This window comes from Jaculus jaculus, chromosome 9 (assembly GCF_020740685.1).
Source record: "Jaculus jaculus isolate mJacJac1 chromosome 9, mJacJac1.mat.Y.cur, whole genome shotgun sequence".
Taxonomy (NCBI): Eukaryota; Metazoa; Chordata; class Mammalia; order Rodentia; family Dipodidae; genus Jaculus; species Jaculus jaculus.
The window spans coordinates 87811911-87825483 of NC_059110.1; the positions used below are offsets into that span (position 1 = coordinate 87811911).

Here is a 13573-nt window from a genome sequence, read left to right on the forward strand (position 1 = left end):
CCCCTGGAGGGCCTCCCTCTCCTGGTCTTGGCTGTCCTTAGAGCAGACATCCCCAGTGTTTACAGCGTGGCTGGCTCTGCGGTGGACTCACAGCCCCACAACCGTCTCCCCACCCCACCCCTTATACTCCAAGGCACACAATTCTGCATGGGGCGAGCTGCCAGCCACAAAGAACAGGGGGAGAGGAATGGGCCAGCCATCCAGCTCGGGGCCTGACCGCTGATTTGGTATGTCACCCACTCAAAGGCATATGACCAGAAAGGGAGACAGCATGTGTACCAGGCAGCCCCACCCCAGATCCAGGTGGGACCACTGGTTCCTGAAGGCCCTATAGCCACACGGCTGTGATAAGTAATGTGGTTACCATAGCAACTGGAAGATGCAGGGCTACCCTAGGGATGTGGGTGCTGGTCCCATTAAGGGCACTGGGAAGAGGAAGTACAGGTGCCTTCCTTCCTTCCCCATCTATCCTGCCAAAGGCTCTACAGCAATAACTTCCAGTATGGTCACAGCTTGCCAGGCAGGGCTGGTAGGAAGTGGGCATTTTACTCAGAGGACCCCAGGCATCCCTGCTCTGCCTCTCAAGACCATCAAAAGTAGGCTCACAGGTCCTACTGCCCTCCCCCTTCTTGTACTTATGAGGCCTCCCACACAGTGTGCACAAGATACTCACTCTAGATGAAGGAGGAAGGAAGGATAGAGGGTCCAGGGTTCCCTAGGGCCCCTCCTGTACCCTCAAGACTCACACCTAGTTCCAGGCATGCACATTTCCTAGACAGAGGGGTCCTGAGTATCAGCGGGGTTCTCAGGGCAGCTGTCACAAGCCTCAACCATGCAAGAGGCACCCCCACAGCTTTCCATGTGAGAAGGAGTCAGGTAGCTTTGTTAGGCAGGTAGGGTGACTGGGCCCCTGAAAGTAAGAACCGGGAATGTCTTTGGGCCTATCCTTGCTGTCTCTACTTTGCTAGGGATCAAAGGATGATCTGATTCCTTATCTCTTGCCTAGAGGAGATCTGTTTTTCCATAAACAACCTGGGTCCCTCCTGGGACAGAGGTCTTTCCTGAGATCTAAATCTAATCCTGACATTTGTGGCTGGTCAAGTTCAGCCCCCCAGAACTTGGCCTCATGGCCAGCCTCTTCCTGAGATGGCCCCTAGCCCCAACCAGCCAGCTGTTTTTCTGGCTCACCTGAGCTGGAAGGCAGGGCCCACCACCGTAAGTTATAAATACGTTTGTGAGGGGAAGACAAGCTCTCTGGGCTCCCTGACCATTCCTGAACCTCCGGCTTTTGGCGAATTTCCACTTGTCTTGGCCCAGCTGGGCAGAGAAGAGGGGAGAACCCGTGACCCCTGTTCCCACCTGGGCTCTCTACCCCTCCTGCCCTCCACGTGGCAAGAGCTCGTCCTACTTTCTTTCCTGCCCTCTCCATGGGTTCTCAAGGCCTACTGTGTGGGCTCTCAGACCATGTGTGTGTGTTTACTTTTCTTCCCTTGGTTCTGTATATCCCTCAATAACTACAATAACTTAATAAGTATCCTTTTCACTCTTACTGTATTCAATTCTTTGGTTAAAAGTACACACGGAGTTTCCTGAACCCCTAACACCCTATTTCATGTGGCAGTTTAGAGGGCAGGAATCTGCCACAGAGGTCACTGTAAGGAGGGCAGTGTGGAGGGAAGTCTCGGCAAGGGGATCCTGTGGATCATGACCCTTCAAGGGCACCACTTCCCATGGCCTGGGCTGAGTGAGGTTAGCCTGTCATTTTCATGTCACCTGTCTTAGAGCTATTTCCCAAAATGGTTACCAGCACCTCTGCTTCTGGGCTATAGGAAAGCCAAGTGGGCTAAGGCAGGGCCAGAGAAATCCACCCAGGATGGGGACAGCGACAGGAACACGACTCCCGGTGGCAGAAGGGATGAAAATGAATTGCTCTTACCAAACCTGGAGAAGACAAAAAAAGGGGAGTGATGTCACCACGCTGGCTTAGCCTGAGTCTAAAGCATTACCCTGTAGGAGGGAGCAGGCCAGGAGCTAAGACAAGCGACAGGTCTAAAGTTTCTGGGGGGACATGTCCTCGGTGAGAAGGGCCAGAAGGGGATGTCCAAATAAGAGTCAAGTAGCTTCCTTAAGCCTTGTCGGCCATCCTGCATGGCCGAGTGCACCCCACTTCATAACGGAAGAAACAGAGTCCTACAGAGTCTTCCTAGACCATATGACTCATGGGCGGGTTGTCCGGCAGTCCAGAGGACCAGCTGCACAGAGGTGAACGACATGCTCTGAGCAGTGCTGCCCCCGCCTGCTGCCCCGGGAGGAGCTGGGAGGGGAACGGGCACTGTCTGCCCTCAGGCTCCACTAAGGGGTTCATGTCCGTGTTGGTGCTGGTGGCTGGGGCTGGGGAACTGGACTCCGAGTTCCAGGATGTGAGGGCAGCTGTGTTACTGGCCTGAAGACCCACTTGGAACATGAGACTTGGCCAGAACTACTACTGCTCTTCTCGGGAGAGCAAGAGAAAGAAGGCACCAGCCTTAGGCCCCTGTGAGGGGCAGCTCTGACGGACCCACAGGCATGTGGCACTTACCACTGCCCTGTAGCCTCGGGGGACTCAGGCTCAGCAGGACAGGTGGATAAGGAGAGGACCCAAGGGACCTCCTGGGTTTTGACACCTTGGGTGATAACTTGAACCTGTCACGGGACCCATCTCCTAGTGGACCCAAGATTAGCCTGCGTGGGGTTGGCAGGAACAAGCTAGTCCAGCAAACGGGACTCCATGGCATGGGCACCCTCCAGAACAGGGTGCCTGCACCCAAGAGAGAAGTCTCAGGGCTACAAGAAGTAACAGCTATCCAAAGAAAATGGCAAGGTGACAATGATCTCGATGGCCACCAAAGGGGACTCGCGAAATGACACAGAGGAATGACCTGGCTGCGGCTTTAAACCAGGTGGCTTGAATTACGCTGGATATGAACAATACTGATGTCCTGACCAGGTTGTGAAAGGGGTGCCAGGTGACAAACAGTAAATTGGTGTCGGGCGGGACACACTTTCCTGTGCGCTGCTACAGAGGGTGACAGATGGCACTGCTGCGTTTTAGACCATGCCACTACAATGTAGTCAGTATAAATGGCATGTAAGTAGTTGCATACTGCATTGTCTAAGGAAGGAGACGGGAAACAACACATGCTTAGTACAGCAAGGAGGTAACTTTCTTTTTCTCTTTGTTTCTTTCTTTTGGTTTTTCGAGGTAGGGTCTCACTCTAACCCAGGCTGACCTGGAATTCACTATGTAGCCTCAGGGTGGCCTTGAACTCACGGTAATCTTCCTACCTCTGTATCCCAAGTGGTGGGATTAAAGGCGTGCGCCACCACGCCTGACACCAGATATTTTCTTTCTTGGTTTTTCTCCTTGGTGGTGCTGAGACTGAACTAGGGCTTTATGTATACTAGGCAAATGTTCCATCACAGAGCCGCTTCCCTGGCCTTTCCAAATGTTTCAGACCCTCCACTGGTTGGGTACTCAGGTACAATGCATGGATACACAGGATCAACTGTATTAACTGTCAGTGTACAACACCTAGAATTCAATTTTCCATCTGCCACAGTGGCCAGGAATGTTCCAGACAGTGGCCATTCAGCTAACAAGAACAAACAAACAAAACCCCCAAATTTTACTGTTTGAAGCCCTGGAGATTTGGGGGCTGCTTGTTTCTGCAGCCTCAACCAGCCTATCCTGCCTGTTGTATCTGACATAATTTCATATGTGTTTGTGTACAGAAAGAAATCTAATGGGATTCTGTCAAACTGTGACCATGGTGTGAGGAACTAGACTGAGGGATGGAATGCTTTGTTTTTAACTTTGCATATATATTTAAAAAAATTATTGTATGTATGCATGCATACATATATCCACACACCAGGATCTCTTACTGCTGTAAACGAACACCAGACATTTATGTCACCTTCTGCATCTGGTTATGTGAGTGGGTTTAAACCTGGGCCATCAGGCTTTGTCAGCAAATGCCTTTAACCACTGAGCCACCTTCCCAGCTCTTTCTTATATATATACTTATACAACTCATGGTGATCCTCCTACCTCTGCCTCCCATGTGCTGGGATTAAAGGTGTGCAACCCCACACCCAGCAACTTTGCTTATTTTAATGTGGGTTGGTTTTATTCATCCTTTTTATTGCCTTTATAAGGAAGCTACGGGGCAAACTGACCTCATTGGGGAGACCTCATCGATGCGGTTCCCCAGTTGGGACTCGTGGGACTTGCTCCGTGTGAGTGTGGGGAGGTTGGGCAGCAGCTGGAAGACCTTGCGGCTGGGTGGCGGGGGCGTCCGAGGTGGCTTCAGCTCGGCGCGCCGTCGCCGCTGGGGTGTAGCCGGGGGCGTGATCAAGCTGTGCAGGGCCCGGGGTGTCAGCCGGCCGCTGGTGTGCAGGGGGATACAGGGGTCCGGGGGGCCCTCGCCGAGTCCGGGGCCTGGGGAGTCTGAGGCAGGTAGAGCTGACACAGAGATGGAGCGGGGACCCTTCAGCTGGGTGCTCCCTGGGAGCCAGGGCAGGCTGGCTGGAGAGAGTGTGTCCGTGGAGGGCCCTGAGCCACTTTCCCGCTGTGCATCTGATGAGTTCCAGCCGGACTCCTCTTTGTGCTCCCCTCCTGAGGGCCAAGAAGTTGATCAGACAGCGGTTAGGGCTAGAAGGGACTTACATGTGCCACTGCTATTAGGGAAGCTTGTGACTTTGATGAGGTGGCCCTGTTTCCCAGCAGTAGGCGCTGCTATCAGCTTTACTTGGCTTGTCAGGGGCTCTTGCAAACCTATTTTCCATGGTACCCAGCTGACATGAGCCATCAGCACCAATGTTACCCTCCCCACTGTACTGAGTGAGAGAGGCTCAGAGAGAATGGCTGTGCTGGACACTTGCTGTCACACCTGGGAAGAGCAAGCCAGGAAGCCCACTCAAAGTGGGTGACCTAAGAAAGAGAAGTTGGGAAAGAGGAGAGAAGCTGCAGTATGTAAGGAAGGGAAGACTGCTTTTTAAAAAAATTCATCTGGATGGGATGGTGCATGTCTGTACCTGCAGAGCTTGCAAGATACAGGCAGGAGGATCAGGAGGCCAGCCTTTTCTACAACATAAGAAGTTTGAGATTAACCTGAGTTATAGGAGACCTTGTCTCAAAACAACAACAAAAAAGGAAGAGAAGGGAAGAGAAGGGAAGGGAAGAGGAAGGTAAAGGAAGGAGAGGGAAAATAAAAAAGGGAGGAAGGAAAAAGAAAGAAAAGAGGAAAGAAGAAAGGGAGGAGAAGGGAAGGAGAGAGGAAGAGGGACAGGGGCAGGAGAAGGAGGCAGGAATAAGAAAAGACAGGAAAAAGGTAAGAAGATTCAGACATCAGTCAGGCGTGGAGGCACATATCTGTGATTGTAGCACTCAGGAAGCCAATGAATTCAGGAGGAGGGTGAATTCAAGGCCAGCCTAGACTACACAGAAGAAAGAAAAAGGAGAAGGAGAAGGAGGAGGAGGAGGAGGAGGAGGAGGAGGAGGAGGAGGAGGAGAAGAAGGAAGAAGGAAGAAAGAAGAAAGAAGAAGAAGAAGAAAAAAGAGAGAACACTCAAACATCAGTAGGGGCTGCTGACCTTCAGACAGTCATCATCTGTAGGATTATGAAAAAAGACCTAGTCCTTTCTCAGAATCTGGGAATGACCTTGAGCTGTCCTCAGCATGGTCCCTGCCGAGACCTTGAGGTTCTCTGGGCTGTGAACTCAACAGCGGTCGGTGGTCCATTCTCTCAAGCCTCTGCCGAATGCTGGGTATAAGGCATGAATGGCACTACTGCTCTTTACCCTGAAGAGTCCAGAGGAGGGGACATATGCAATGCAGTATGCTGTGACCCAGAACAGGGAGGCGCATGGGTACTCCTCAGGAGAGGACTCATTACCAGACTGGGGTGGGGACTGCGCCAGCTGGAAGGGGGTGTGGAGTGAGGCGCCCGGGCAAAGACAACAGGCCCCACCTTCCAGCCACGAGAGTCTTATGTGCCTGTGATCGGTGAGGGCAAGCCCAGGAGAGGCAGAAGATGAAGGGGAGGGTCGGCCTAGCTTGGCCAGGGTCAGGGAGGAACCCAGAGGTCTCACTACACTGGCGCTCCGGGTTGGCCTGGTAGGAGATGGGGAGACGTCGAAGGGTTAAGGGAAAGCCAGAGACTGAAGGCTACCCGACGAAGGAGGTAACGTGCTCTCCTCGACCTGGCGAGTGGGGAGGGCAGAGAGGCAGACTGTTTGACAAAAGGCACAATGACAGTACGAACTGGAGCCCTTGCCAGGTGTGCCCATGGGACTTGTGTTTCAGAGATACCATGGGACCCACCCAAGGGGACACTAGAGTGGTGGGAGGAAAGTGGAACCCACTCATCTCAGCCACAGCATGGGCCCCGCCCTCCCACGACGCTGTGGATTTGGAGTGCAACGGAGCAGCACTACAGGTAACCTGCTCTGCGTTGTCAGCGGTGCCCAATCCCAGCTGACGGTGCCTGGCACGGCGGGGGCACGCCTCACTGTTTCTAAGGTTTCTTGGCACAGTCCATGTCCCGTGCAAACAGCCTTCTTCCTGCTTCACCACGGGAAGTTCCGCAGGCAAGTCGGCTGGGCAGACAGGCCAGCCCCTGCGTCCCCACGCTGCTTCTCTGTCCAAACTGTAGCCGCAACTGACCCCACTGAACACGCCCCTCACGGCAACAGATGCGAGAGCAAGTCCCATGCATCTGTGTGCGAGTCTCTCACCAAAGGAGCCACGTGCCAAAGTCTTCAGACTGCTGATTTAATCACCCCCACTTTGAGGCAGCTCAGGCCTGGGAAATGGAATCTGATGCACAGGCCAACACCAGTGGGTTGGCAGTGGCATTTTGAGAATGGCCGAGTTCATAACTTGGTTGGCGATGCCTGCTTTAGATGCGGGATGGGAAGGCATCAGCGAGGATGAGCATTCTCTACTGGACATACAGAGAACCGGCCTTCACTTATCCTCAGTAAAGGGGAAACGATGTCAACCTTTCCCTCCCTTCACAGGCTTAACACTGAAAAGAGGATCTCACATCAGCTTAGCTTATTTTGTCTTCACAGTTGTCCTATGAGCGGGGGGTTGTTACTGTCTCCATTGTATAAATGAAGAAACGGAGGCACAATGAGGTTAAGTATAGGTCTGGCTCCCCGGTCTTTCTAAACGGTGGCTCGGGTGCCCTCAATATGCCTTGTTGGGGGGTACCATGAAGATGCTCTGACTACATGTGATCCCACAAAGAGGGCTCATCAGTAGCCCCCAAGCAGGTGGCAGGGATGTAGTCATGAAGGGTGGACACAAGGCCCACACCTGTGCTGGGAGGTAGCCAGCACTACCCCGGGGACGTGAAGCCTTGCAGCTGAGAACAAACGAGAAAGGAATCTGGAAAAGGTTCTTCCCCAGGGCCTTCTCCTGGGACACTGGGGAAAGGATCCTTAAAGCCTACTTGAGCCGTGTGTGACCCCAGACAGCACGACCGACATGGACTCGGCCTTTGAGCTTCACACCAGTGCATCAAAGGCTTCAGGCCTGGCGTAAGCCACAAGCTTAGTACACAGTAAGGAGATGCCCAACAAATCAGTGAGCTTCCTCTCTTTATAACACAAATGTAAAGTTACCGTTACTTAATAGCTGGCTCCTCTACAAGTCTTTAAAGGCACAAGAAGGGGACAAAAAAATAGACCCCAAAGACCACAGCCTGAGAGGTAGATCCCTCAACTTCCTACTATACAGAAACAACATATCCATTCCTGAAGTCTGAGACTCCATCCTGGCTCCGTCACCAACTGCTGTGCGCAGGCCAACACCGTGCCGTCTCTTCCAGAACGCTGATCACACCTCTGTCATGTTCATCTCTGGCAGCTGCCAGGACGCATGGAAGGCGATGACTTTCTGATTCGAGCTAAAGCCTTTACTGAGCTCTGTGTTCTGAGGATGTGGTACAATGGGGCCAGGGTGAAATGAAGCCCTCTTGGGGACTATAAAAAACCTTCAGTGCAGGGGGCAGTGCCAGAGGACAAAAGGGAGGGTGGCGGGATTACAATCATGTTATATCGTCTGTATGTATGGAAGGTGTCAATAAAATGTTCTTAAAAGTCAGGGAGAATATAACGCTGTGTGTCTTCCGTCCGCTTCAGACAGCTGAGATCATTAAAACGGGGCTGATTCCATTCGTTGGGCTCATTTCAAAACCTTTTCTGGGTGGTGGTGGGAACAAGAAGTCGGGCGTTGGAAACTGTTTCCAAGGCAAGATTTAGGAAGCCTGTGAGATAATCTCCAAAGAGCTCACTCTAATGCCGGGATCATACCCTGTGCATGGGATGGCCCTGGACACAGTCCCAGCTGGAAAGCTGTATGATTTCTCCAACCACAGTGGTCTCAGACTGAGTGCACGTTAGCATTAGTGAGGGCCTTGTGAGCAGAGGCTGCCCATGAGGAGAGAGCAAGAGTGGAGAGGGCTGGGTGGGGGCAAATGCAGGAAGCTGGTGGAGGCCTAACTTACCAGAGGCCTGACCAACTGTACGATGGGAGGGGAGGGGAGCATGCATGGCCTGCCCTAGACACCCAGGGGTTCCCAATAATGGCCGAAGCTCCCCGGGTCAGACTGGCCAGACCAATTGGGCTCCAGGGCCTTGCGGACTCTGGGAGAGCTCCCTCAGGGCCCAGGCCTGCCACATACTTTCTGAACAGCCACCCTGGCCTTTCCAAGCTGCCCCAGCAACCCTGGCCACACTTGGCTTGCGAAGCAGGCCCCTACCTACCCAGGCCCGTCACCTTCCGCAGGCAGGTGAGGGCTTGCTGCAGACGGCCACACTCCTCGGCACTGGCGCCCCAGCGCCCCAGCGTCTCCTTGGCCTTGGCCTCATCCATCTCCAGCAGGGCCTCCAGCGTGAGCTCTCGGGGGATCTCCTGAGCGACACAGAAGCACAGGCAGAGCGGAGTGAGCAGGGAGGCAGGCTTCAGCCTCTGCCTTGCTGGCTGGGCCTCCCTGCTGAGTGGCAGGGGCCAGCTGCTCGCTGGGCCGGCTGCTGACCAGAGGCCGCCACTTGTCTGAGGCCATGGGCAGAATGCTCTCGTCCCCACCCTCCATGCTCTCAGAAATGGCAGCTGAAGTAGAGATGCCAGCTGGGGGGAGGGCGGAAACCCCAGAAACGTTTGAACAAGGGCATGCGCTTCTCTAGTTCCTTTTTCTTCTACTGGAGAGAAAAGTTAGGAACCATGAGGACTTTATGGATGACAGACACTTCAAAGGCAGCCCTTTACAATCTGGTTGTGTCTGAACCAAGTAAGACAGGTCTCCAATTAAATAGCCTTAACAAGGATAAAACAAGAGAAAGAGCCCTTGCCAAGCACGGCAGAGGCACTTACTGCTGTCTGATTTAAATCAGTCAAGGCAAGTCACCTGCAGGATGTGGCCACATAAGCCATTAGGGAGACAGAGGCAGGAGGCATCCGAAGTTCAAGGACGGCCTGGGCTACACAGTGAGTTCAAGGCCGGAACAACTCCGCTGCGAACCTGTCTCACAGTAAGAAGTGAGGGCTGGAGATGTAATTCAGTTGGTAGCGTGTTTACCTGGCATGCACAAAACCCTGGCTTTGATTCCCAGCCCTGCATAAAGCAGGTGTGGCAGTGTGCACCTGTAATCCCAGCCCTGGGGAAGTAGAGACAGGACAAACAGAAGTTCAAGGCCATCTTTGCTGATGTGAGTTGGAGGTCACCCTAAGCTACAAGAGATTGTCTTTAAAAAGGCAGGGGGTAGTTAAGGCAGAGCACTTGCCGTGTGTGTGTGTGTGTGTGTGTGTGTGTGTGTGTGTGTCCATAGATTTAATCCTCAGCACGGCAAAACCAAATGTCAAAAAATCAGGTCACTGGGTCCATGTGACATGTGAAGAGAGGTCAAGGGAGGCTATGACAATGGACAGAATCACTTAGGAAGAAAAGGGGAAAATGGATGGCAGAGTTTTAAGGTGTCCCTGTGACCACAGTACCTGATTGTCATCCCAAAATACACTGTAAGACAAAAAGAAATTGTTCAAGTTGGCTTAATTTACTTAAGAGTCCTTCAAAAGCCAAGGGCGTTCTCTGGTTTGAGGAGAGGAAACTGGCCAATGGAACATGGAGAGAGGGCTCAGTGAAGCCCCTGGAGATGAACAAGGCCACCTGAGAAGGAATGCGGGTGGCTTCTCTGGTGGCCTGGAGCAGAGATGGTGACACAGCCAAGAAGAAAATGGGAGAGGTAGGTGGATCACTATGAGTTCGAGGCCATCCTGAGATTACATAGCGAATTCCAGCCTGGGCTAGAGTGAGACCCTACCTTGAAAAACAAACAAAAAAAAAAAAAAAAAAAAAGAAAAGAAAAAGGGAGGGGGAACCTCAAGGACGTACAACCATGTTGGAGCCCAGAAAGATGACAGCCCCCAAATATAGGACATATTGACACCAAGCACGTTGATCTAAAGCAGATGAAAGCACTTTAGAAGCAGGCTGAGAATCCAAGTCTCTCTTAGCTGGCCTTGCTCCTGTGTAAGGAGCGGTCCTCTCTGTAATTCCTATAGCCGCGTTACCACAGGGAATACCGCTGCCTCTGTCCCACCTGAAATCCCACTGTCCACTTCAGAAAAGATGAGCACAGCATACCCACCTGCACAGCCTTCCTCTTCTCTGTGAGGTGATGTTGCTCCTTTGGGCTCACCCGAATTCCACAGAGCATCATTTGATAAGCTCATTTTTGCCATGGGACCATTCATTCACCGCCCCCCATGTTATCACCATGGGCATCTCACATTTGCTTATCTTCCCCACACCTCCCCAACAGGGTCTATGAACTCTGTGACAGCATCTATGCACATCATATGTTCTTGTGGCTTTTCTGCAATGCAAACTTTCTGTTCATGGTACAGGACTGACAGAAGGCAGAGGGGATGTTGTCTTCTTCCCTCAGAGCCATGGAGAACTGGATACCAACCTAAATGAACTTGGAGATGGTCTCTTCACCAGTGCTTCCAAACAAGAAGCAAGCCTTACTGACACCTCATTTGTCCTCATGAGATCCCGAGAAGAGCAGGTACAACAAACACTGCCATGGTCCTCTGTCTGCCTTCCTCTCACATGGCTGTGAGCTAATACATGAGGGGAGGAGGTGCATAATTTTTTTAAATTAATTGAACTTAAAAAAAATTGAAGCCGGGGGCTGGAGAGATGGCTTAGCGGTTAAGTGCTTGCCTGTGAAGCCTAAGGACCATGGTTCAAGGCTCGATTCCCCAGGACCCACGTTGCCAGATGCACAAGGGGGCACATGCATCTGGGGTTTGTTTGCAGTGGCTGGAGGCCCTGGCGTGCCCATTCTTTCTCTTTGCCTCTTTCTCTCTCTGTCCGTTGTTCTCAAATAAATTAAAAAAAAAAAAATTGAAGCTGGACATGGTGGTACATGCCTTTAATCCCAGCACTCGGGAGGCAGAGGTAGGAGGATCGCTATGAGTTTGAGACCACCCTGAGACTACATAGTGAATTCCAGGTCAGCCTGGGCCAGAGTGAGACCCTACCTTGAAAAACCAAAAAAAAAAAAAAAAAAGGAGCCAGGTATGGAGAGAGTTTAGAGGTTAAGGTGCTTGCCTACAAAGCCAAAGGGCCCAGGTTTGATTCTCCAGGACCCATGTAAGGCAGATGCACAAAGTGGCACATGTGTCTGGAGTTCTCTTGTAGTGGCTGAAGGCCCTGGTGAGCCCATTCTATCTGCCTCTTTCCCTTCCTCTTGCTCTCCAATAAATAAATATTTAGTTTTTTTGCTGTGGGATGCATACATTTGCTAAATGTTACATAGCAATCTAAAGCTAATACAAAGTATGAATGTTTGAGTCAAGCCCAAGTTCAAAGTTGGACCCTTCTCCCACCCAAGGAGTCCACAGTTACAGAAGACAATGGGCTACATGTATCCTGCTTGCGGCCCCGTGCATATGGGTGTGATGTGCTGGGAGTGTTGTGCAAATGAGGAACCATATGCATTAAGACATGGGGGCCTATAGCAAAGGTACAAAGAGCTATACAACCAGGCTGATTATCTTACTCCTTTTTAAACAAATGTTATTTATTTATTTACTTGAACAAGGGAAGGAGAGAGAGAGAGAGAGAGAGAGAGAGAGCACCCCAGGGCTTCCAGCCACTGCAAATGAACTCCAGGTACATGCAGCCCCTTGTCCCGTGTGCATCTGGCTTATGTGGGTCTGGGGAATCATACTGAGGTTCTTTGGCTTTGCAGGTAAAAGTGCCTTAACTGCTAAGCTATCTCTCCAGCCCCTCTTATTTCTTTTTATATTTTCCAGATTTTCTGTAACTATGATGGTCAGACATCCTACATCAAAAATACTAGAAAGTTTAAAGGGAGTTTTCTTTTCTTTCTCTTATCCCCTCCCCCAATATCTTTCCTCCTCCTCCTTTTTCTTTTTTTCTTTTTCTTTTTCTTTTTTTTTGGAAATAGAGCCTCATGGAGCCCATACTGGCTTTGAACTTGCTATGATAGCCAAGGGTGACCTTGAACTTGTAATCCTTCTGGGCCTACCTCCTTTGGAGTGTGCCACCACATCTGACTTTATGCAGCGCTGGGGGTCAAGCTAGGGCTTCATGCATGCTAAGCAAACACTACCCACTGACCTCCCTCCTCTGGCCCTTGAAGTGATTTTTTTTTTTTTGGTTATGACACATCTAGGCATGGCCTGGAACTCACAGTGTAGCTCGGTCTGGCCTCAAACTGGAGGGCCTTGGCCTCTCCCAACAAAACTGCCAAGTTGCTGTTCATGGTAAAATATCAAAACGTCATTGTGCTGAAGAAAAGCTGCTGGGGAATGAAGGAACAGCGGTGGGCAGGATTCAAGCCTCTGTGGGGGGCCATTATTTAATCAGCCAGCCCTCCCTGTGCCGTTCTTATCAGGGGTGACTGTTGTCATGTGGAAGGCCTTCTGACAGCTATCTATGGGTTTGTCTGACCCCTGGGGATCATCTCGGTACTGCTATGTTTTTCTTTCTGGTCTTTTAAAAAAATTTTCTTATTTTTTTTTATTTTTTGAGGTAGGGTCTGGCTGTAGCCCAGGCTGACCTGGAATTCACTATGTCATCTCAGGGTGGCTTCAAACTCACTGCGATTCTCCTACCTCTGCTGGGATTAAAGGCATGCGCCACCACGCCCGGCTCTGGTCATTTTGATGGGACTAAGTCTAAACAGTGCTGAGAATCTTACCACAGCCCTGGAGGTAGAATAACACTCTGGTGAGACAAAGAGGCACCTGCCACCGGTGCCCTGCAAGGAGGGGTATGGCCTCCCCACACTACTGTCCCCAGGACGCGGTCACTTAAATTCTGACACTTGAGTCTGAGATTTGCAGCACTATGAATGGACTGACAGTGAAACTGCTCTTTCAGAATAAAATTCGAGCTGGGTGTGGTAGCACCTATCTATAACCTGAGCGCTCAGCCACATTGGTGTGTGTGCATGCACGTGCAGAGGTAGGAGGATCTTGAGTTCAAGG

At 51.4% G+C, this 13573-nt stretch overlaps 1 protein-coding gene across 5 annotated transcripts in view; it reads right to left on the bottom strand.

Annotated features, from left to right (window-relative positions):
* Nucleotides 1–13573, bottom strand: part of Ksr1 (kinase suppressor of ras 1) — a 166705-nt gene that overhangs the window by 33608 nt on the left and 119524 nt on the right. For all 5 annotated transcript variants that reach the window (XM_045158602.1, XM_045158601.1, XM_045158603.1 and 2 more), the window contains 3 exons: nucleotides 8815–8962; nucleotides 4219–4657; nucleotides 1937–1941 (listed from right to left, as the gene is read on the bottom strand). In XM_045158602.1, the coding sequence (XP_045014537.1) occupies nucleotides 1937–1941; nucleotides 4219–4657; nucleotides 8815–8962 (592 nt within the window). The remainder of the gene's footprint in view (nucleotides 1–1936; nucleotides 1942–4218; nucleotides 4658–8814; nucleotides 8963–13573) is intronic.